The sequence below is a fragment of the Tenrec ecaudatus genome, chromosome 5, assembly GCF_050624435.1.
Source record: "Tenrec ecaudatus isolate mTenEca1 chromosome 5, mTenEca1.hap1, whole genome shotgun sequence".
Classification (NCBI taxonomy): Eukaryota; Metazoa; Chordata; class Mammalia; order Afrosoricida; family Tenrecidae; genus Tenrec; species Tenrec ecaudatus.
In genome coordinates this window covers 132,936,674-132,958,973 of record NC_134534.1, presented here as the reverse complement: position 1 = coordinate 132,958,973, position 22,300 = coordinate 132,936,674, and the positions used below count along the sequence as shown (strand labels likewise).

General features: G+C 41.5%; 1 protein-coding gene and 1 pseudogene across 1 annotated transcript in view; one reads left to right on the top strand and one right to left on the bottom strand.

The window, feature by feature from the left end:
- TMF1 (TATA element modulatory factor 1) overlaps nucleotides 1-20,656 on the bottom strand; it is a 48,564-nt gene extending 27,908 nt beyond the window's left edge. The window contains exons 1-5 of the mRNA XM_075549907.1: nucleotides 20,269-20,656; nucleotides 14,609-15,807; nucleotides 12,709-12,812; nucleotides 11,893-12,019; nucleotides 8,652-8,757 (exon numbers count right to left, since the gene is read on the bottom strand). Of these exons, the coding sequence (XP_075406022.1) occupies nucleotides 8,652-8,757; nucleotides 11,893-12,019; nucleotides 12,709-12,812; nucleotides 14,609-15,807; nucleotides 20,269-20,410 (1,678 nt within the window). The 5' untranslated portion in view covers nucleotides 20,411-20,656. The remainder of the gene's footprint in view (nucleotides 1-8,651; nucleotides 8,758-11,892; nucleotides 12,020-12,708; nucleotides 12,813-14,608; nucleotides 15,808-20,268) is intronic.
- Nucleotides 274-827, top strand: LOC142448947 (dynein light chain roadblock-type 1 pseudogene; annotated as a pseudogene).
- Nucleotides 20,657-22,300: the final 1,644 nt, after the last annotated feature.

Below are 22,300 nucleotides of genomic sequence, written 5' to 3'. Positions count from 1 at the left end.
CAAATTTGAAAAATTTTCTAAGTTAAAAAAAAACAACAACAACCTAAGTATATCTGGGGACATGGAGACATTATGTAAACTCCACCTGAAATCATTCCATTTTCTCTATAGAAAGGTTCACTAAGCATGAAAACGTCCACGTATCCTGACTGAATCACTGAATTCTAAAATACAGACAGCTCTGGCTCACAGCTTATTTGCGTTTCAATGAATCACATTTATAACCATCTGTTTTTGTTTTTCGCATCTTATTAGTAAGAAGTACTAGCAGGACGGCCCTGAGCCTGGCCGAGTGCTGGCGACGCGGAGCTGCAGGATCGCTTCGAGATGGCAGAGGTGGAAGAAACCCTGAAGCGACTGCAGAGCCAGAAGGGTGTGCAGGGGATCATCGTGGTGAACACGGAAGGCATTCCCATCAAAAGCACCATGGACAATCCCACCACTGCACAGTATGCCAACCTCATGCACAACTTCATCTTGAAGGCCAGGAGCACTGTGCGAGAAATCGACCCCCAGAATGACCTCACCTTTCTCGAATTCATTCCAAGAAAAATGAAATTATGGTTGCACCAGATAAAGACTATTTCCTGATTGTGGTTCAGAATCCAACCGAATAAGCTACTCGGCTCCTTATGTTCGTCCTTAACTTAATCCCCCGCCCCCAAGCGTTAATCATGCCAATCCACTACAAATGGAATCATACACTCGAACCAATCCAGTGACCAAGGGAGAGCTGCTGCCTCACCCACCCCACCTGTGGAGGGAACCCTGCCCCACCTGTGGCTGCAGAGGAGGTCCCGCTGATGGGCCTTCTCCTTCCATGAGACACCCCCCCTCATGGCACCTGGGGGTCGGAGCAAGAGCTGTGAGGAGCCCCCACCTGCTTCCTCCTGACCTTCAGTTCACATGTCACCCTTGGAAAAGTCTGTTTTTCTTTACCTAAAAATAAACTAAATGCTTGTGAAAAAAAAAAAAGAAGTACTACACATATGCGTACTATATAATTTACTGATGTCCTCCTTCTCCCATGTTCACTCACAACTGTTCAAGGTTATAATTTACTGTTCAAAACCATGCCATCCAGCAGGCTGCAGCCTGGTCAATAATGAGTCGGAGTAAGCACTGGGAATCATAGGGGACAGAGAGCTGAGCAACGGTCCACTCTATGGACACAGGACAATGGAAGCATGCCGACCCTAGATAGCCTTCACGACTCCCACTTCACGGTGCTCATGCGGACGGCAACTTCATGGCACAGCAGGCACCTGGCATGATCGTACCCATTGTTTCTATCAGGGAAAGCATCAGTTGTTAATGTGACGCCACGTTGTTCAAGTTCCTCACAATGCAATGCCTGCATCCTTATACTCCCTTTCACATGCCTAGGAAAGGAAGTTATGACACTGTGTGTCTGAAAACTCCCAAGCATTCACAGATATTGACAACACTAAGCTGCCGATTTATTCAAAACAATAGCCCCAAGGCCTAGTTGATGATTATGCTAGTCAAAGATTATTTTTAAAATGGTTTCATAATATAAGATTATGCCGACTGCCCTGAAAAGATGCTTCTTTTCAAGGTACTGTTGCCATGTGATAATGCCCAAGGATTTGCTCCCATAGATGATCTAAATCCGTGTTTCCCAAGGTGGGTGACATCACCCCTGCTGGGCACTGAAACGATGGAGTGGGAGTGGCTGTGAAAGAAAACACCTACACTTTATCCCAGATCAGGACTTTAGTACAAAAGTTTTAATGGCAAGGAGCACAGAATAATGTCTCTGAAAAGGGAGTGGCAAGCCAAATACATTTGGTAACTTATGATCTACATCAAAATGTGAATGTGGTATAGCTGTCTCCCCAAATCACAGCTGCAATCAACCTATGGAGCAGGGTATAAGCATCTCCTGCAAAGCACTCTACCTAGAGACAAACATCTGCTCAGGCAATCGTTGCAACAGATGGAGGGACATGGACATTCTGCAATTTCAGGAGAAATGATCGTATCTTTTGGTGTACGGAAAGATGATAGTATCTTCCTAGGAGGAAGTTATAGAAAAATGGATGCAGAAGTTATTAAAAAGAAATCTGTGTTATATGAACATGCTCTAGGCATTTGATCAGAATAATCTGATAAAAGATGTGAGCAAATCATCCCCGGGGCAAGAATACAGTGTGATCGGGGACCAGGCCAACTGAGAGAGCAGGACGCAGAGAACGGTCAGGAGGAAGAAGTGCCGCAGCACCAAGAACGAGAACAGGAAGGAGAGCAGGGCCTACTCAGTTTACCGTGAGAGAACCAGTGGGACTATTTCCGCTTCTCGAAAACACAGATCCCCACACAGACTGCTCTGCTGAAGTCCATAGAGATTCAGCAAGTAGTGAAACTTTACAATGACACACATGAAGAAAAACAAGGACCACACAGAAAAAAAGTCTCCCTTAAATTTTGGACTAGAAATACCAACTCCATTCTCTTGGATAACGCAGATGATCTAGAACTATCCACAGTGGAAATAGTGCAAGTGACAAAATGTCTAGGTTGACCCACTCTTCGCAACTGTCAGAGTAAATGTTCATAAATTTATGTTTTTGTAAATGTTATCTACTAAAACATATTAGTTTTGATGTAATATTTCCAACCCCCCAAGGCAATACAAAATATTAGATTAATCAGCATACTGATAATAAAAGGGAATGATATTGAAAACTTGAAATTAGATTTGTCAGAACAGAACCTCAGTGTAAGTTGGTGACTATCTGTACTTGATGACACTTGATGACAAGATTTTTAATAATCGAAAACATGTCCTTAGATATCTCCTCCATCTCTAGTGTTATGTTGTGTTGTTGTTGTTGGGTGCCATCGAGTCAGTTCCAACTTACAGCACAACAGAACCAAACCCTGTGTGGTCTGAGGCAGGCTGGTAACGGACAGCACACTTGCAGCCACGGTGTCAATCATCTTCCTGAGGGTCTTCTTCTGTTTCACTGCCGGTCTACCAAGCATGAAGTCCTTCTCCAGAAACTGGCCTCTCCTGACAACGTGTCCAAAATATGTCAGAAAGAGTCTCCCCATCCTTACCTGGAAGGAGCACTCTGGCTGTACTTCTTCTAAGACAGCTCAGCTCATCCTTTTAGCAGTCCTTGGGACTTTTAATACTCTTCGCCAGGACCACAATTCAAATGCGTCAACTGCTCTTCAGTCTTCTTTAGTCTGTGTCCAACTTTCACATGCATAAGGCAACTGAAAACATCATGGCTTGGGTCAAGGGCACATTAGTCCTCAAGGTAACAGCCTTGCTTTTCAATGCTCTAAAGAAGTCAGGGGCAGCAGATTACCCAATGTAACTTGTCTTTTGATCTTGATTGTTACTTCCATGAGCATTGATTGTGGATCTACTAAGCAAGGCAAAATCCTTGACAACTTCATACTTTTCTCCGTTTTCCATGATGTTACCTACTGGCCCAGTTGTGAGGATTTGGGTCTTCTTTACAATGAGTTATAATCCATCCGATGGCTGCAATCCTTGATAGACATCAGCAAGAGCTTCAAGTCCTCCTCACTTTCAGCAAACAAGAGTGGGTCATCGCCACATCACAGGTTGTTAATAAGCCTTCCTCCGATCCTGCCGCCACGTTTTCCTTCAATATTACGCAGGTACTCACTTCAGATATCTTAAGATGATGATGCTGACCTGTGTCTTGTTCTTCTACTTTAGTCTTTAGCTTCTGTTTTGTAATTATCTGAGTATACTTCTACTCACTGTCATCAAGTTGATTCCAATTCACAGTGACCTGTAGGACAGGGTAGGACTGCATGCAGGTTTTGAGACTAGATCTTACCAGGAGTGGAAAAGCGCATCTTTCTTTTCTGGAGCAGCTGGAGGTTCCACTGACCTTACGGTTAGCAGCACAACACCCAACCCACACCACCACCAGGCTCCTTAAATATGTTCCTAGGGAGGCTGGATAAAACTCTCCAAAACGACTGCTCTGAGATACTCTTTAAAGGGTTTTATCTGATTTACTTTGTTATTCTTTTTTATTTTTTCATGTTTTTAAACTGTTTTTCTGTATATGAAATCTAGAATAAGTAAATTTACAGAGAAAGTAACTGGATTAGTGTTTCCTTGTGGGCATGGCAAGGGAGGCTGAAGGGAAATGGGGAACTAATAACAAGTATAAGCATAAAGAAAAGTTCTAAAACTAAATGATATGAATTGTATCGTATAATATGTGAGCCATATGCCAATAAAATTGGGGAAAAGAAAAAAAAGGAGATTTACAGTCTTGAACCCACAAGGGCAGTGGGGCAGCATTTACCCTGTCCTACAGGATCACTATGAGTCATAGTCAACTCAATGACAGAGTTTGAGTTTTTTTGAGTAAAGAATGTCTTGTTGGGCATTGTGTTCTTTTCAGATTTAACTGGATCAAACTAACAGCAACAATTACCAAGATTAGATAGGAATATTAGTAGACAGTAAGTGGAACAGGGGAGGAAAACAATATCAAACGGGGGCATGGAAATTATTGTACAACTTGAATGACTTAATTATTATTAGTAATAGATACTACATACAATTAATCAACATCATTTAATTATTTATGTTTTTATGTTTATACTCTCGAAACCACAAAAATAAATTATTCTTTAAAAAATAATTTCCTGGGCTGGCCCCAGTGCCAACTAAATGGAACCCACCCCAGAAGAATGTACTTCAGAGGACAGCACTGAAGCTACAGCTCAGGGAGAGGGGCACATCTGATCAGAGCACACAGGAACAAAGGAAGACGGAAGGAGAAAGCGTGGAAAAACTCCTGGCCCACCAAGCCCCGTGGACAATATTCCTGCCCTAACCAGCCAATGCACAGAGAGGGCCATAGGTCCGCCCCACCACAAGACATGACCTTCGTCACTGACCCATAGTGCTATACGGAGAACACTGGAGACACAATGCAGGAAATGTGTCTGATCTGACCCCACCAAAATGGAGTGAAACACTCAGGGCATGCAACTAAGCAGCATGGGGAAGAAAAGCAATGAAGTGCCTGGGGAATACTAAAATAGACTTTGGGGCCAGGGCACAGCACCTCATCAGACTGGATCAGAAAACACCCCTACAAGTCAACAAAAAGACCTGGAACTATTTATAGGCTTTTCTTTGTTGTTGTTGTTGTTTGGTTTGTTCTTTTGTTTTGCTGTGTCTTGTTTTTGTGCTCATTGTCTCTGCATTACTATGTAGATAAGACAGGCGGGATAAACAATCTGGGGAGAAAACAACAGGACCAACATTTCCGTGGGGAACATGGGAGAGGGAAGGTGGGGAAAGGAGGTTGATATTAACAAACCCAGGGACAACAAGTGTTCTAAAGTGATGGCGAGGAGGGTACGGGAGGCCTGGTGGGGCTTCTTCAAGGGCAAGAGGAATTACAATACTGAAACCTGAATGAAGGCCGACCATGATAGTGGGACAAGAGGAAAGTAAAAGGAAATAGAAGGAAGAACTAGGAAGCAAAGGACATTTATTGAGGTTTAAATATAGGTGTGTATATATGTAAATATATTTATATATAATGATAGGGAAATAGATCTATGTACATATATTTATATGTTAAGTATTAAGGTAGCAGTCAGACATTGGGCCTCTACTCAAGTACTCCCTCAACACAAGAACACTTTGTATTAATAACCTGGCATTCTGTGATACTCACCTTCTCAACAAGATTGCTGAAGACAAATGGGTACATAAGCAAATGTGGTGAAGAAAGCTGATGGTGCCAGCTACCGAAAGATACAGCATTTGGGGTCTTCAAAGCTTAAAGATAAACAAGCAGCCATCTGGCTGACAAGCAACGAGGTCCAGATGGAGGAAACACACCAGTTTGTGTGATCATGAGGTATCGATGGGATCAGGTATCAGGCATCAAAGACCCAGAATTAAAAAGCCTATCAATGTGAATGAGGGAGAGGGCAGATTGGAGACAACTGGACCCATCTGTAGACAATTGGACACCCCTTACAGAAGGGTCACAAAGAAGAGACGAGTCAGTCAGGCTGTAGTATAGCTCCGTTGAAACATACAACTTTCCTCTAGTTCTTTAATGCTTCCTCCCCCGGACTATCATGACCCCAATTCTATCTTACAAATATGGCTAGACCAGAGCATGTACATGGGTACAGATAAGAGCGAAACACAGGGAATCCAGGACAGACAAACCCATCAGGGCCAATAATGAGAGTAGCCATACCTGGAGGGGGGGAAGGGGAAGGTGGGGGGGGAGGGAGAAAGGGGAAACCTATCACAATGATATACATATAACCTCCTCCCAGGCGGATGGACATCAGAAAAGTGGGTGAAGGGAGACACTGGTCGGTGTAAGACATGAAGAAAATAAATATTATTAAGTATCAAGGGTTAAGGAGAGAGGGTGGGAGAGGGGAAATGAGCTGATACCAAGGGCTCAAGTAGAAAGAAAATGTTTTGAAAATGATGTTGGCAACAGATGTACAAATGTGCTTGGCACAATGGATGGGTTTATGGATTGTGATGAGATCTGTAAGAGCTCCTAACAAAATGATTTTAAAAATTAATTTAAATACATAGCTTTGAAAAAAATCATTTCCTGAAAATAGGAAGTTTGTGTATCCTTTAAAATCTTGTAAAAAACAGGAACTATGTCATATCTATCATTTACGTCAAACGCAACATCTGGCATACTAGTTACTAGTAAGTATCTAATAAATACATGTGGAGCGAAAAAGGAGCTGATTCCAGTTATTTTGAAGCTTTATACTTATTCTGTAAATTCAATGATTAAGTTCAATGATTTAAGCATAGGAATGTTCAGCCTACAAATTTACAATATTGACATTTTAAGAAGTGTCCAAAATTAAGAAAATAGTAAAAATAATTATGAAAGAACCATACAGTGAGCTTTCCATTAACAATGGTGGACAAAGCATTTAATGGCATAGGACATGTAAAAAGAAGATGGTTGCAAATGATATATATGAGCTTTGATTTAAAAGTTTTTGAAATTGTGTTGAAAGAAAACTACAAGAAAATATATGTGGTAGTTACATAATCTCGTGTCAGCTTGAACGTTTAAGAATGAAGGGGTGGAGTCTAGCCTGTCAAGTAGGTCACAGGCTGATGAATCTGACTTGTGGGTACCGCCTTCTCATAAAGAGGGTCCTGGGAACCTCTCTCTCTGCCTTCAAGTTCTTGTTGGTGAGCCACAGGGCTGAGACCTGCCAAAGCCTTGTGAAGCTTCCCAATGCCACTGTATCCAGCAGCCTCAGCACCCACCTGCCTGTGGTCTTCCTGCATTCTGCCTGAGGCTGTGAGTCTGAGAGGGACTTAACAAGCAGTATTGGAATTAGGAACCTGATCTGGGCCGGGCTTCCTTCTTAATATACACTCACTTCCTGATATAAAGCTTTCTCTTACACACATATGAGTGTCGCTGAATTGTTCTCTGGTCAGCCTGGTCTCACACTACATTGAGCTAATAAGTCTTTATTATAAGCTTTTTTCTCATTTGTATGTTTTTCTACAGCAAGAAATTCAACAAATAGCAAGCATTAATTTTATAACCATAACAATTTTAAGAAAAAAAGAATGAACCTGACTGCCTATTCTAAAATCTTCTAAAACATTACATAAACAAATTCAGTGTTGATTTGTAATTTAAATTAACTTTATGATCCCGATGTTAGAAATCTATTCCTAGACAAAGCCCTTAAAAATTATAAAATGAGGGGAAGGGGGGAGCGGGGAGGGAAGGAGAGGAAAAAAAAAAAGGGAAACCGAGCTGATTCCAGGAACCCAAGTGGAAGGTGAATTTTAAGAATGACGAGTACAACGAATGTATAAGGGTGCTTTGCTTAATTGATGTATGTACAGATTGTGATAAGAGCTTTATGAGTCCCAATAAAAAGATTTATTAATTTAAAAAATTATAAAATGAAAAATTCACTTTCTGATGCCAGAACATAGAATTATAATTGTATATTCCCAAATTAGAGATTCTGATGTTATATGAACCACAGAATGAAGGCCTTGCTTCAAAAGACAGGTTCTTAAGACCTATTACAATCTTTCTTAGGGGCCAACAACCTTCTACCTAATTTCATGGAGTTATATTTTTTACCTCCCTATAAACAAAAAGCTCTCTATAGATAGATAGATAGACAGACAGACAGACAGCTAGATAGATTCTCTGCATCTAATTCTCTTTCCCCACTAAATGCCGATCATCATCTCTGAGGTTTAAGTCCACATCTTTCTGGCTTTCAACCCTTTTATCAGCACGTGGCAATCAGTCCCCCCACAGATACTTCTCTTTTCTTAACAATATTTTTTACTGTTGAAAAAAAAATACAACCCATTTGTTGATTCAACCTTTCACGTGTACAATTTAGTGATATTAATTACATTGATGATACATGGAACTATCACCAATAATCACTGTTATAATTTTCCTTAACGATAAACAGAAACTCGTTTCTTCTTGTACAATGATTCCACCACTCCCACTGCTGGCAACCACATTAAAACTCTAGCCTAGTAGCTTTGTCTGTTCTAGATACTCCATGTACGGTTTTTATTTTACTTTTCATAATCAACTAAACCATTTACATACCTTCTTCCATTAACCCTCGGATCTGTTCATCTTTGTCTTTCAAAAGGTCTGTAGTTTCACAACTATTTAACCTCGTGGCAAGTTTTTCTTTTATACTCTTGATCTCCTAATGTGAGAGAAAACCATTCTTTGAATACCATAAAGAAATTACTTGGAAAAAAATTACTTTAATTCTAGTTATATTTTCCAACTTCCCCCCAATATTCAAAAAGCCCATCAATCATCACATTCTCTCTAACCCATCCCCATAGGGCCATTTCCAACTCAGAGCATCCCACAGGGCAGAGAAGGATCTTTACATCTCTGCAGATGCAGACTGCCTCATCTTTCTCCTGAGGAGCAGCTTGTGGGCTCCAACCAATGATGTCAGCAGGCAGTTTAGGACTTAAATCACTGTTCCACCAGGGCTCCTTATAGAAATCTTTAAATTTTGTTTAATAAGTTTATAGCTTTGAAAATGACATGCAAAACCTAAATTCAGATATGAACACATTTTAATATGGAAACATGTACAAATGAGAACATACAAAAAAAAAACCCAGAATTTATTTTTCCAAGCTATGTATTTAAATTTTTTTACAAAACAACCTGATAACCTTCAGAGTACTCTCCATTACACTCAATACATTTGTCCAATCTGAAATTCCATTCTTGGAAACATTTTTCAAATTCATCTGATTGGATGGCTGACAGCACCTCCCTTGTTTTTTCTTCACCTCTTCTATGTCATCAATTCATGGTCCTTTCAGGTCCCTCCTCAATCGCCAAAACAAAAGCAAGTTGCACGGAGCTAGGTCAGGTGAGTAAGTTGCATGGGGCAAGAGAGGCATGCATTTTGCCAAAAACTGGTGCACTGAGATGGTTGCATGAGCAGGTGCACTGTCGTGGTGGCAAAACCAGTCCCGTCTGCCACAAATCAGGCCTTTTTTGTCGCACAGTTACACAATCTTTACAGAACCTCTAAATAGAAAGCTTGGTTAACTGTCTGACCCGGTGGATTGAACTCCAAATGAACTATGAGTTGACATTTTCGTCCATTAGGAAGTTGACGGACATTCAGAACGAGATTTGTTATCAATCGACATTTCCCCTCTTTTGAAATGAGAAAACCACTCGTCCACTTGAGTTTCTCCCACAGTGCTGACCCTGTAAGCTGTGTTTAACATCACAACAGTTTCTGGAGCATTTTTCCCAAACAGGAAACAAAATTTCACAGCCTCACACTGTTCTCTTAAATCAGCCATCACAACAAAAAGAGGTTGAAGCTAAACTACTTTTACGAAACAATTCACTGTGACCAGAGACACCAGAGGGCATCACTAACTCAGAGTGAGGTGCTGGATGCTCGCCCAGCGGGAGAATTGCAAACTAAGAAAGCCTCACTCTGCCCAGTGCAACTTTGGAGTTTTTGGTACCCTGTCATATTCTATAGGTTGAAAGTTACATTGGGAAAAACATTTCAGAGCATCTAACTCCATTTTTACTGTATTTTCCTTATTTAGAACTCTTCAAGCTGAGCAATGTGTGGTGAAATGTAAGTAAAGGCTTCAATATTCTTCTCTTAGAGATTCAGCAAGACAAACATCACGAGCATCTATCTTGGAAGACGGCCATGGAGAAGTGTGGTGAGGAAAACAAGTGTTCTGATTTAAAATTTTCTTTCAAATATACTCCAGAAGTAAGTTACAGCTACAACAAATGAATGTCTACTAAGGATTTAATCCATGCTTTGCATCCATTATTATTTTTTCCTTGCAAAATCCTCTGAGGAAGGCACTAGTATTACTCAATGACACCAATAGGGCCTAGCGAGCTCTAGTAAGCTTCGCAGGTCTAACAACTAGTAATTGATATAGTTAGGACTCGAATCCAGGTTGATGAGACACCGAAGTCCAGGCTGTGTACCATCACAACATTGCTATCCACTTTCCACAGCCCAAACCTGCTCCATTCATGAAGGTTCCATAAGAACAGCATGTCTTCCGTAAGATCTCCCCAAGTTCCTCAAGTCAGAATTCATTCTTTATACTATTTCAAACACTTTCTCTATCTAGAACATTCTTTATGTGGTATATACTTGTTGAAATTATCTGTCTCCCAATTCACCTACGGTAATTCAAATCCCCCTTGAATGTTCTGAGGATCCTAATCAGAGGAGCAGTACCCATAACATGTGTAAACTGAGTTGACCTAAGTTTTATCATAGATAGTTGATGGTTTGAATCTATTCTGAGCTATCATGTTTGAATACAAATACTATTTAAAACCTAATTTAATTTAACTGGTATATCTGGACAAAAAAAGAGAAAAAATTAGTTATGTAGGCTCAAGCTATGTCTGAAAAGTGCCAGTCAATAAAAGGTAGAGGGACGTATACGACATACTGACTTTCTGTGAAAACATACACAGAAAAATTAAAATGCCGGCCCTTTAACACTCAAGTTAATAAAGAGGTAACACTAAGGGGGAACTTCTACAACCGAATGGAGCTTTAAAAACAAATACTAAGTCCATGTTATGACTATTAGTTGGGATGCCATCTTAGTTGGTTAACCAATTTCTGTTCAGAGTCAACTATTCCACACTAGAATGCTATAGAATAAAGGCTCCTAATCAGGGGCCGCTCTGCTTTCCACGGGCACTTGGCAATATCTGAAGACATTCTCAGTTTTCACAACCTGGGGTGGGTTGCCATTGGTATCTTGTGTGTATAGGCCAGGATGCTGCTAACCATCCTATACTGTGTAGCACAGTCTCATACAATATAAATTCGTAGAGTCCAGGCTAAGAAACCCAGCATCAGAATAAATCAATATTATACCTTCCTAAAAGGGCTTAGTTGTTACAAGTTTGTATTTTAAAATTAATTTGGCTGGCATAAACATGTATGTTTGAAATGTTAGGAAAATAGTATATGAGAGGAATGATAAACTGATTTATATACTGCCTTTAAGATTTAAAAGTTAGTCTGATGGAACTATCACTTATAAAGATTATCATTCACAAAAAAAAAAATCATTTCTATACATCTCCCAAAAGCACTGACGTATAATTCTTTCAGTTTTTTTGCATTCATAAATCTGTCATTTTAAATACATCCACCACAAAACTACAATTCAAGTGTGAATATGCTACCTGGTATCTCTTTAATTTTATTTGCGTCTAATACCAAAGTATTATAAATATATTACTCAAAATTTGATAGCTTTATTTCATTTTAATGGTTTTAAACTCTCTTTACCTTTTTAGCAGCATCTCTCTCTTTGCAGGCCAGCTGAACTTTCTTTTCTGCTTCTGCAATTCTTTGAGTAAATTCATCTTTCAAGGAAGAAATGCTACTGCTTTCTTCTTTCACTCTGAACATTTCACTAAATTCAAAATAATAATAATGTTTATAGAGTCCCAAGGAAACAAAATGAATTCCAATATCAAAAGGAAGACAACATTATGTTTAGTAAATACTTTGTTAAAATAGAGCTTACGGGCTATTAATGTTCAAGAGAAAAATTACTTGCTTAATGTATTTAACATACCTCAAAAAAATTTTTTAAGTGAAAATTTCCCCAACAATAAAATTTGAGAAATTTCACTATGTGCGAAAGTGAGAAAAAAGTCAATACCATTTTTTATTTCTGAAAGTTGAAACTAATTTGGTTAAGAATTTTCACTTGGGGAGACATATTTCAATCCTATCCTATAATGTAATATCTCCCTACTCATCTCCTTAAAATAAATTAGAATTCTGTATTTTTAAATTAAAATATCAGTTTCTTAGATATACTTGTTTTAAATTTCTAACACTAAAACATAATTAATAATAACAGGAAAAAGTTGAGGGTTTTTTTGCTGTTGGATTTTTACAAATATCTCTCTTCAATGTCAAATGTAATCTAATAAGAATAATTGGAGGAGAAAAGTAATCTTTACATTAGGTAGAATTTAAATGTTTTCATTTTCAATAATTTAATTAAGTTATAATTTAACAAGTTAACATTCCTTATTAGAGTATAAAACCCTATTAGATGTGTAAACTTATCCTCATTTGTAAAATACTTACTCTTTCAGATTATCATAAGCTTCTTCTAGAAGGGCTTTTTCTTTACTAAGAGATAATAGCTGAGCCTCCCTCTTTTCCAATTTCTCATTCAGAAAATCAACTGTCTGGATAAGAAGAACACATAAAAGTCAAAATAATTCACCCTAGAAGACCCTTTGTACTTGCAGGCGATGACATATAAAGGCAATTCGATCACTAAAATAAATAAAAACAGCACTAACTTATAGAGAAATTATAAAACACTATCAGGAATAGTGGGTTCAGAACAAGAGCCTATGTGTAGGTCAGCGGTTCTCAACTTGTGGGTCGCGACCCCTTTGGGGTTCAAATGACCCTTTTACAGAGGTCGCCAGATTCATAACAGTAACAAAATCACAGTTATGAAGTAGCAATGACAATAACCTCATGGTTGGGGGTCACTCATTAGGAAGGTTGAGAACCACTGGTCTAGGTGGTAGGAGTATAAATCAGTACATCCCCTACTGCATGGAGTAAAACAGTGGCTAAGACAATGTCACTCTGGGAACCTCTCAGAAAAGGAGGGTCTTGCATATGTGCCCTAGGTGACATGCCCAAGAACATTGATGACAGCTTCCTTGTAAAAGCAAGAACCTGGGAACAATCTGAACGCTCACTAAAAGAGGCGGACAGATAGATGCAATCAGGAGTTAAGAAATAGGCGCCAAAGCCTCTAACAGTGTTCTATATCGATAAGCTGGGCAGAGGGTACATACGTGTCTGTTTTCGTTTATTACTCTTTAACCCAAATAAGAATGTATACTTATTTTTAGTATGATACATTTCATTTGGAAAATAAAAGTTGTTTTTGAAAACCTACAGACATGTACTTTTATAATCCCCAGATTATCAACATAAAACTAAAAATAAAATAGCCACTTCCTTCACTTCTGCCAAGTTTGCAAGGGAAAGAGTAGTATCTTAGAGACTCAAAGTCTTGAGTTAAATCTGAGATTACTTTAGAAATCACTTACCTCTTTAAACACACTGAAAAGAGCCAAAAATACCCTAGCAATAGTAACTAGTGTTGGCTTCTAACAATACAAACTGCTCTTGTTGCTTGATACTATAACATGGTTGTACTTTGTGAGTAATATGAAGCCAAGGTAACAGAACCTAGCACTTTTTTCATATTAAACAATCCAATATATGGCACTTACAGGACATTCTAATTTCAGGAGTCTAACATAGATGCCAGAGCCAATGCAGCTTCTGCATCTGAAGATCACAGGAAACCAAAACCGTGACTTAATGTTAATTAAAGAAGTTCCATCGCTGCCCTTTTGTATGTTATTTGTTCAGAGTAAGCTGGCTTTCCTAAGGTATGCCTCTTTGTTCCTTTACTTATGCAAGTGAAGCAGCTATAAATAAGAGATTTTTAAAAGCTTAAAAGGAAAACAACCTAAGCAATTCATAACACCAGGAAAGCATAAACAATAAATCTAAAGGTTACATTTTCATTTACGATTTACTACCAACACTGTGGCTAGGCAAAAATACTTTTTTCAACATCTCTACCTGGAAAGGAGTTAAAATGAGATGTTACAAGGAGGAGCTAGTGCTTTATAATCGGAACTGCTCACTAGCTAGAGAGAATTTTAAGGAAGGAAGGTGCTAACCTTTTAATAACTAGCTAGAGATCCATTCAGTTATTTTACAATAGCTCTTTTGGAGACTTTTCAAATAATGTAATAGCACTAGTTGGTGAATTCTTTTATTTATGTAGTTAGTTATTTAGTTAGTGAAATCTAAGGTCCTGAATGCCACACTGAAATGGCACTATCGCAATCTTCTTTAATCAATGCAAACCATTACACATCACTGAGAATATTTGTAAGACAATTATTTTATCTCTGGGAAGCATTGTGCTTTCTAGAATTACCTTGCAAATATCGTCCGTGTCTGAAGGTGCTTCGGGCTGGCTCTCAGCAGCTTTGCTCGGCTCGGTCTTCTCGTCCACGGCATTGCCTTCATTTACTACCGTAGCAGAAACCAAGCTCTCTGGCTGCTCACAGTTAACAGGAGTTGCACTTCGCCCACTTTCTTCCATTTCCATTTCTTCTGTGGGTATAAGTGTTTCATTTACGTCTTCAGATTTGCCTTCAGCAGACTCCGCTACTTTCGTCTTTGAAGTTGAAGAAGTAAGGACAAGAGGTACTAAACTATATCCCTTGCCTGACAATTCATCATCTGAATTGATTTCACTTACACTCCGGCTATCTAACGACTGGACACTAAATGAGTCTATTCTTTCAAATGCATCGGATGAGCAACAACTCTCAGTGAGTTTTTGGAAATCATCTAAACGGTTATATTCAGGACACGCAGACGCAGAGAGCAGCTGAAAAGATGTCTGCATCAAGTGAAGACTTGATTTGGAGTCTGTCGTTTCTTGCCTTGAACTTGCTGAGCTCTCACTTATTACACTTTCATGATCTAGAACTTCAATGTCACTGGTGGTAGAAGTACCCGAGGAGAAGGTACTAACAGGAGGAGATGGCGTATTGCTCTGTCTGTCTTCGTGCTTTTGTTCCTTAGGCTCCACAGCCGCGTCCTTTGTCTCTGCTGTGAGAGACGGGGTGGAAATGCTAGACGTGCTGTGGGCAGTCGTTTTCACACTGATGACACTTTCAGAGACTTTCAAGTGTCCAGCTGGACCCTGGATATCAGCTGCCTGCTTGGCCATTTCTTCATGCTTGACTTCAGTTTCAGGCGACAGAGTATCTATGGCCACAGTTTCCCCTGAGGCACACACAGGGGCGTCTTTTACTTTACACTCTACCATTTCGGTTGTTCTCGCCTCTCCAGTGTGCAAGGGTTCCTGTAAAGTGCTTTTCACTTCCTCTTCTGGTCGCTGTGACTTAGCTGGAGGTGTGGACACCACTGGACTCTTCGGAATGGTCTGGCCCTCCGTTGGTGAGAGAAAGGCACTGAAGAAATTTTCAGATTCATCCACCACAGTCCTCCGAACAGGCTTTGTGATTGCTTTAGGGGAGGCTATCGGTGGACTCTGAGGTTCCGTGTTTGATTGTAAGCCCCAAGTTGAAGTGTCCCATCCTCCACCAACAGAGGGGTTTATTCCTTTGACAAAACAAAACAAAACAAAACAAAACATTTTATTATTGCTTAATTTATTATAATGCGATATAACAAACAAAAAGGAAGAAACCTATGGAATACAAGAGGGCTTCAATTTCACTCTTCCATGAACTATCTGAAGCGCCCCTGTACAACCTATAATGTACATTTGTTAAACTCCTGCCTATTCCATCATTCATTCGTTTACAGGTGAAGCTGGGCCTTAAAGAAGGAAAATGGTATGGATTTGCCTACAAGGGGTTAGAAGCACAGGTTACAGACTCAGCCTGGCCTGGCCCACCAGAAGCAAGTCTGTCCTTTCCTCTCATAACAAATTAAGGAAGTAATGGAATTTATTATGTAACTAATCACAGGTAGAAATATGTTTCACCAACGAGAACATGTACCTCACTTAGAATCATTCCCTCACCATCGAATCTATTTTCACTCATAGTCACGCTATAGCCCCAGCCCTAGTGATGAAGGCTAGAGTTGGGCTGCTAACCACAAGATCGGCAGTTCAAAACCACCAGCCACTCTGAGGGAGGAAGATGAGGGTCGCACTCATGGAAACCCACAGAGAGAGCTTTACTGTCTTACAGGATTACTATTAGTTAGAATTGACACGATAGTAGGGAGTAAGCAACTCTATCTATGATTTCCAAGGCTATACATCTTCAAAGGCGCAGTCTCATCTTTGTGAAACTGCTAGTGGGTTTGAACCACTGACCTTGGTTTGAACTGACGAACATGGAGTTAGCAGTCCAATGCTGCGGGACAGCACCACCAGGGCTCCTGTGACACACAATGCGAAATAACCCTACCTGCTATTCAGCTTCCTGTGAATTTCATCTTACACTCACAACAACAAAACACATAGTTTCCCGCTAGAAAGAGGACAACATTGAAAAACTGAACCCAAAGTACTAATGACAAATAGCCTTCAGCGAAACAAAACTCACTAGCATCAGCAGGTTTCCATTGCACGGTCACCCTATAAGTCAGGGTAGAACTGCCTTAGAAGGATCTGGAGACTGTCGGCTGATTGCTTCGAACTGCTGACCTTTTGGATTGCAGTCAATTGCGTAATCACGACATCCACTACCAGGGCTCCTGTCCTTTTCCAAAAGTAAAGCTAAATTGATAAGAACAGTAACTTCTGAAAGGGAAGGTCCAGTGGCCTACAAATGGGCTTTGGGTCTCCACTCCGCACTGCCCCCTCATTCACTGTGATAGGATTTTTTGTTCTGATGATGCCAGATACCTGATCCCTTCGGCACCTCGTGATCGCACAGGCTGGTGTGCTTCTTCCATGTGGGCTTTGTTGCTTCTGAGCTAGATGGCTGCTTGTTTACCTTTAAGCCAAAGCCCATTTGTAGGCCACTGGACATCCCCTTACAGAAGGGTCTCGGGAAGGAGACGAGCCAGTCAGGGTGCAGTATAGCAACGAGGAAACATACAACTTTCCTCTAGTTCCTAAATGCTTCCTCCCCCTCCTCCCCGCACTCTCATGATCCCAATTCTACCTTACAAATCTGGGTAGACCAGAGAATGTACACTGGTACAGATAGGAACTGGAAACGCAGGAGTCCAGGGCAGATATCCCTTCAGGACCAGTGGTCAGAGTGGTGATACTGGGAGGGTAGACCGAGAGTGGGTAGGAAAGAGGGAATCAATTACAAGGATCTACAAATAACCTCCTCCCTGGGGGATGGACAACAGAAAAGTAGGTGAAGTGAGACGTAAGACAGGTCAAGATATGACAAAACAATAACTTATAAATGATCAAGGATCCATGAGGGAGGAGGGAGCCACGAGGGAGGGGGAAAAACGAGGAGCTGATGCCAGGGGCTTAGGTGGAGAGCAAATGTTTTGAGAATGATGAGGGCAATGAATGTACAAATGTGGTTTACACCATTGATGTGTGTATGGATTTGATAAGAGTTGTATGGGCCCATAATAAAATGATTTTTAAAAAAAGAACAGTAACTTCCAGAGAACAATTTCTTTTTCATCAACTTAACAACCCCACCTTCCAAGTCCCAGCCTCCAAACCCACTTTTAAGAGAAAGTTTTGTTCACTTGCCAAATTTGAAAATATGTCAACAATTAGGAGAATGCCTAAATTTCAGAAACATGCATTTTTACCCTACAAGTATGGTTTTTTAAGATAGCTGTTAAGTGATCTCATGTGCATCAGAGTACAGCTTCATGCCGCTGGGTTTTTAATGGCTGCCATCTTTCAGAGGTAGCTTTCCCAAGCACCTCTGGTAGAATTCAAACCACTCACCTTTTGGCAATCAGACAAACAGACTGTTGGCGCCGCTCTCTAGGATTATTTTAAAGAAAAAAAAAACACTATGGAGAAAATTTTCTTCTGGGAAGAGTGGGTAATTATTACATCAGTCTTGGGAACAGACACCACTAAAGAAAGCACTAATCAAAGGGCTACTGGCTAAAATGTTTAAAGCACTGCTTTTCAAAAGTCCTTCATTTTCTAAATTTAAATGAGCACAATTCTCAAACATTCTGCAGTTACAAGTTGGTGAGGATAACACACTGGGGGAGCATAATTTTATGTCAATTTATGCAGCATATCAAAACTTTTCAAAGATGCAAAATTAGGTCTGCTGGTTATACATATTAAGTCATCTTAATGAATGACATGTAGCGAACGTGCTTCTTGGAGAGTAACAAATTCCAGGATTATTTACTATGCATTGAAATAACGCCAGTGTGACAAGCATCCACTAGAACCCCCTCCCAGGGGGACAAATAATGGAAAAGGGGGTGAGGGGTGATGGAGGGCAATGGAAGACACGGAAATAATAATCTATAACTTATCAAGTATTCATGGGGGGGAAGAATTGGGGGCTGATATCAGGGGTTCAAGTGGGAAGAGAATGCTTTGAAAATGATGATGGCAGCATATGCGCAAATGTGCTTGACACACAGGATGAATATATGCATTGTGATAAGCGATGTCAGAGTCCCCAATAAAAGTATTTTAAAAAAAAGGAATAACTACAGTGTGAGGCATAGTGGCGCCTTTGAATGAGTACAATAAAAAGTATGGTAGGTGTCCTATAAATGTCTATAACGTGTCACCAACACTTAAGACTCTTCTGGATATTCTGTTTTTAAAATTAAAGTATGTAGCACAATCTAGTTACAGTTATAATGAAATAAGTATTTTTGTATGTAAACATATTCTGTCTCCTCTAAAGTTTGATCACTGAAAATGCGGGTTACCTGAGAAAAAAAGAAGCTATTCCACCAAAGCCGTACATTTGTAAAAAGCAAAATAGGATAAAAATCTTAAAACGAGGAGTCTCAAGTTTAGGTTCTGAATTTTCAACAAAAAAACAGAAACCAGAAAGAAGCAAGTCAAGAAGAATTTGTTCTTTTTCACACAAAAGTTCACTCCCCCACACGTGCAAGTCTCTACCACACACACAAGATATGTTAAACTGTTCCTTAGACAGCGTAACATGCAAAGATCCTGAAAGTTGTCCACATCGGACGTGGACTGCAACCGAGGGTCATATGTCCAAATCTGAAGGCTATTTAGAAAAGAAAAAAAAAAAAAACAGCCCTGGAAAACCAGAAATCTCGGGCCATACTCGCCCTGCGTGATACATCCAGCAAATTCCACCCCTCATTAGCCGTGTGACTTAGGGAAAACTGCTTTTCTGAGCCTCTGTAAAACATCACAAAGCACGAACCTAGCTCCAGGAGCTAATTCGAAAATGAGAAGTGTAAAGCACATTGTGCGCAGCCAAGCGAAGTGTGCTCACTAACCGTCAGCTACTGTTCCTTCTACCTCTTGGATAAGCAGACTTGAGAGTTTGGCACCAACTAGTGTCCCGAGCGCACGGTCAATGGATGCAGCTGAATTTCAAGGCTACTTTTTGGAAGAAGTGCGGCCAGAATGCTCCTTAGAGGCGGGGAGGTCGACACTTGTCTCGGGCACTTTAGACACGTCGTCGGGAGAGACGGGTCCCTGGAGAAGGGCATCATGCTGGGTCAAGCGGGCAGACCCTACCCAAGATGGGTTGGCACAGTGCCTGCAAACCATGGGCTCACACATCATTGTGAGCATGGCGCAGGACCTGGCGACGTTTCCTTCGGGCGCACTGGGGGACTCGCTGAGTCCGCAGCGCCTGACGACAACGACAACAACAACAACAACAAGCTAGGCGCTGTGACGAGGGCGGGCTTGAAGGAAGCACACGCCGAGCCGAGCCGGCCAGGGGCACGAAGGCACCCGGCGTTGAATGTTTGTCCGGGCAAAAGCAGAGGCCGGCCTGCCCTTCCAAGCAGCGTCGGGGAAGGAAACGGGCCGGGAGGACGGACCTCCTCGGAAGCCTGGGCGAGGCGGGCTGCCCTCTCCAGCCCTCCACCTGTCTGCCTGGGAAGGGAAGCCGCAGGAGCCCCGTGCCCGCTGCCCCTCCCCCGGTTTACCCGGCTCTCCGTAAGGGATGGTCTCGGCCCAGGCGCTCGGCTCTTCCTCCTGGATGTCCAGGACCCTGTCGATGGACTTCTGGGCCTGGGACAGAGCCTGCTTGGCGAAGCTGGAGAGCTGCGAGGCGTTGAACCAGCTCATCTCGCCGGCCTGGCCGACGGGGGCGGTGGCAGCTCCGACGGCGAAGGCAAGGGCCAGGGCGACGAGGCGAGGCCGGGAAGGGTGCCGAGGGGCGGCCTCGCCTCCTTCTCCACCCGTCGGGCTCCGTCAGCGCGCAGCCATGACCCGAACCGACTGCGCCGAGCCGGGGTGTTAACCGGAGCTCTTCCCGCACCGCTGAGGCGGAGGGCCCGACTGCGCGTGCGCGGGCTCCTTCCACGTACACAGCGACCGCACGCCCGGAGCGCAGAAGTTCCGCTGAGACGGAAGAACGGGAGGATCCGGCACGCTGACGTCACATCCGGAGGCGCAGGGTTGCCCTAAGTTACCGACGAACGAGGAACCCTGGCTTCGGCTGAGCTCCTTCCTGCCCCCTAGTGGACTGATCACGCAAGGGCCGAACGGGCTGGGTTGCCTGATGATGAGAGCTTTCATGAGGCTTGTCCTTGTGTGCTTAAGTGGCATCAGTACTTGGTAAAGCTTTAAGGGGCTGGTTATCTGCAAGTTCAACAGCTTGAAACCACACCTGCCCCTGTGGCAAAAAGACTGGGCTTTCTGCTCCAGAAAAGAGTTACAGCAGAAGTACTTTACCCTGCCCTATAAGGGTCACTGTGAGTCGAAATGCAATGACAGCAGTTCTTGGTTTGTTTTTTTTTCTAATTGCAAAATAATCAAAAAGCTTAAGTATCACAACTCACTGACAAAACTCCGTTGGTCTTAAATATTTAATAAGCTGTGTTAATTTAGCCGTAGGGAGGAAAGGTGTTTGGGTTTGCCTGATCAATGGGAGATTGTTGAAGGCTTGTCTTAGGCCACTGGGTAGAATCAACCACCTTCCACAAGCAAGTGGATTATCATCCAGGTGAGATCACACAGGGATATGGATGATCTCCAGGGGACAGAGGGCACAAGCTCATCTCAGTCGTGGGACATTTGCTCTCAGTGACAAACATCTGAGAAGCATGAAGACGTTCCCTATTAATGTGCAACGTGATTATGACTTAACAGGGAACTTTTTCGTTGCGTTTTTGCAGACATTTGGCCAAAGAATCCTATATTTCTGGTCTTCCTATTCTTCCTCAGCATTTGGTTTGGCCTCTCATGTTGCTTCTTTTTTTTCTTGGTTATGTTTATTTATTTTAAAATTCAGCTAATAGTTACTTTAGTTCACAATATAGTTAGGAATCTCTTCTATTCCAAACAAATTCACTTGCCATTTGGTCAATTCTGACACACAGAAATCCTAGGGAACAGGGTAGAACTGTCCCTATAGATTACCAAGCTTCTTGTAAAAAAATTAAAAACTCTGGTGGCATAGTGGTAATACATTGGGCTGCTTAACTGCAGGTCAGCAGTTCTAAACCACCAGCCCTACAAGAAAGACAGGGCTTTCTACCCAGAAATGAGTTACAGTCTCAGAAACCTGTCCTATAGAGCCACTATTCGTTGGCATCTACTCCTTGGCAGGAAGTTTGCTTTGGGGTTTTGTAAAAAATGAGATACTCACATGGTCTTATTGCATATTGCTTTCCTGTGGTTGTGTTACCTTCCTGTTCCCCACATTTAGAATCTTTTACTATGCCACAAAGGACTTTTTCCCCCCTTAAACTCAACTCGTCTGCTATATCGTCTAATCATTTTATCTAAATCAATAAATAATTGCATGTAAAAAAGGTACACTTTAGACATCTACAAAAGAAATCCCACCACTGTGGGCTTCTGATTCGGTGACCATCTAGAACAGAAGAGAACTACCCCATAGGGTTTTCCAGGCTATAACTCTCTATGCAAGAAGATTGCCTCGTAGTTTTATTGCAGTGGCTGGTGGGTTTGAACTGCGGACCTCGCAATTAGCAACCTTGCACTTGAACC